The sequence below is a fragment of the Nicotiana tomentosiformis genome, chromosome 4, assembly GCF_000390325.3.
Source record: "Nicotiana tomentosiformis chromosome 4, ASM39032v3, whole genome shotgun sequence".
Lineage (NCBI taxonomy): Eukaryota > Viridiplantae > Streptophyta > Magnoliopsida > Solanales > Solanaceae > Nicotiana > Nicotiana tomentosiformis.
In genome coordinates, this window is record NC_090815.1 from 116733748 (window position 1) to 116735364 (window position 1617).

The following is a 1617-nucleotide window of genomic DNA, read 5'->3' on the forward strand; positions in this document are numbered from 1 at the left end:
GGGCCCCAGCATTCTTCAGACCGAACGACATCATTTTATAGCAGTACACCCCCCATGGTGCAATAAAAGCTGTCTTTTCGGCATCCTCTTCATCCATCCAGATCTGAAGATATCCCGCGAAGCAATCCACAAAGGATTGGAGTTCATGCTTGGCACAATTGTTGATCAGTATGTGTATGTTGGGTAACAGAAAATCATCTTTGGGACTTGCTCTGTTTAGGCCGCGATAATCGACGCATACTCTGACTTTCCCATCCTTCTTCGGAACTGGCACGATGTTAGCCAACTAAGTTGGATATTCAACCACTCTGAGAACCTTAGCTTTGATCTGTTTGGTGACTTTGGTTTTCAAACTCATATATGGCTTGAACTTTCTGAGCTTCTGCTTTACTGGCGGACACATCGGATTGGTAGGTAGCTTGTGAGCCACTATGGACGTGCTCAGCCCGGTCATATCATCATATGACCATGCAAAAATATCTTCATACTCTCTTAAGAAACGAGTGTACTCTTTCTTCTCTGATGGTGACAAGTGAATGCTTATGTGAGTTTCTTTGACAATTTCAAAATCTCCTAAGTTGACTACCTCAGTCTCGTCCAGATTGGACTTAGGTTTGTTCTCAAAATTCTCAACTTCTCTGATGATTTCCTCAGGTATCACATCTTCTTCTTCTATCTCTTCCGAGTCACTATCCTTATGTTGCGTTGTCTCATTACATGTCACAATCATTGGTTCATCAAGGTAAGAAATAATAATGTTGTAGAGAGAAAGATATGAAAGATAATAATAATAATAAAACATCAAGCCGTTGATAAGTATTGAAACGTCAAACAAAGCAAATTTTAATGACTTCAAACAATGTTTTCTAAAGCAAAATACTGAAAGGAAAGAAAAAATGTTTTAAACAAAAATGCTCAAAAGGAATTGTTTTCAAAATGAATGACACTAGCAGCCATACTACCCCGGGACTCGTTGGGCCCTGGATGGTGTGACGGTCCAGTTCCTGAGAACAGCTCCCCTCTCCACTGTATGGATGATGAGGCCTTCTTCCTCCTCCTCCTCAACTATCATACTGCAATCCATGTCTTCATCTTCCAAGAACAGATTCCTTAAGCCAGATAGAACTTCATCTTCTTTAGATCCCCACATCATGTCGGCCTGATGAAAGGATTGGCTCAAATGTGGTACCGGCTGCTCAAGAGGGTAATAAGGACCATGCCATGGCGGCGAACAATCGTCATAATCCTACCAGGTGTACTAATATCCAAGTCCAAAGGTCGTGCCGTGACGTTTTAGCTGTATCGGTTTGGTAATACCTTGGAGGTTCTTCTCGAGCCCTTTACCGGGTTCATACCCTGTCCATGCTAGTATGCTTTCTATTTTGCTGCTCCACCACTTGTCTTTCTCAATTGTATTGACGCGCTCGATGCGATGATAAGTCTCCCCACCTAATTTCCTTCTATTTTCCACGACCGGAACAGTTTGGTTGGTATAAATGGGATTACTCCCATCTCCATGAATGATCACCTCCTGGTGATTCCATTCAAACTTTACAGCCTGGTGCAAAGTAGAAGCCACGGCCCCGGCGGCATGTATCCAAGGTCATCCCAATAGCA

At 42.8% G+C, this 1617-nt stretch overlaps 1 protein-coding gene across 1 annotated transcript; it reads right to left on the reverse strand.

Annotated features, from left to right (window-relative positions):
* Positions 1 to 286: 286 nt before the first annotated feature.
* On the reverse strand, positions 287 to 730 carry LOC138910412 (uncharacterized). The gene has a single exon (XM_070201651.1). The coding sequence runs from the start codon at positions 728 to 730 to the stop codon at positions 287 to 289; it is 444 nt and encodes a 147-aa protein (XP_070057752.1).
* Positions 731 to 1617: the final 887 nt, after the last annotated feature.

Bases quoted from the DNA above. Each gene is read 5' to 3' on its own strand.
- LOC138910412 (XM_070201651.1), bottom strand. From the start codon at position 730: ATGATTGTGACATGTAATGAGACAACGCAACATAAGGATAGTGACTCG.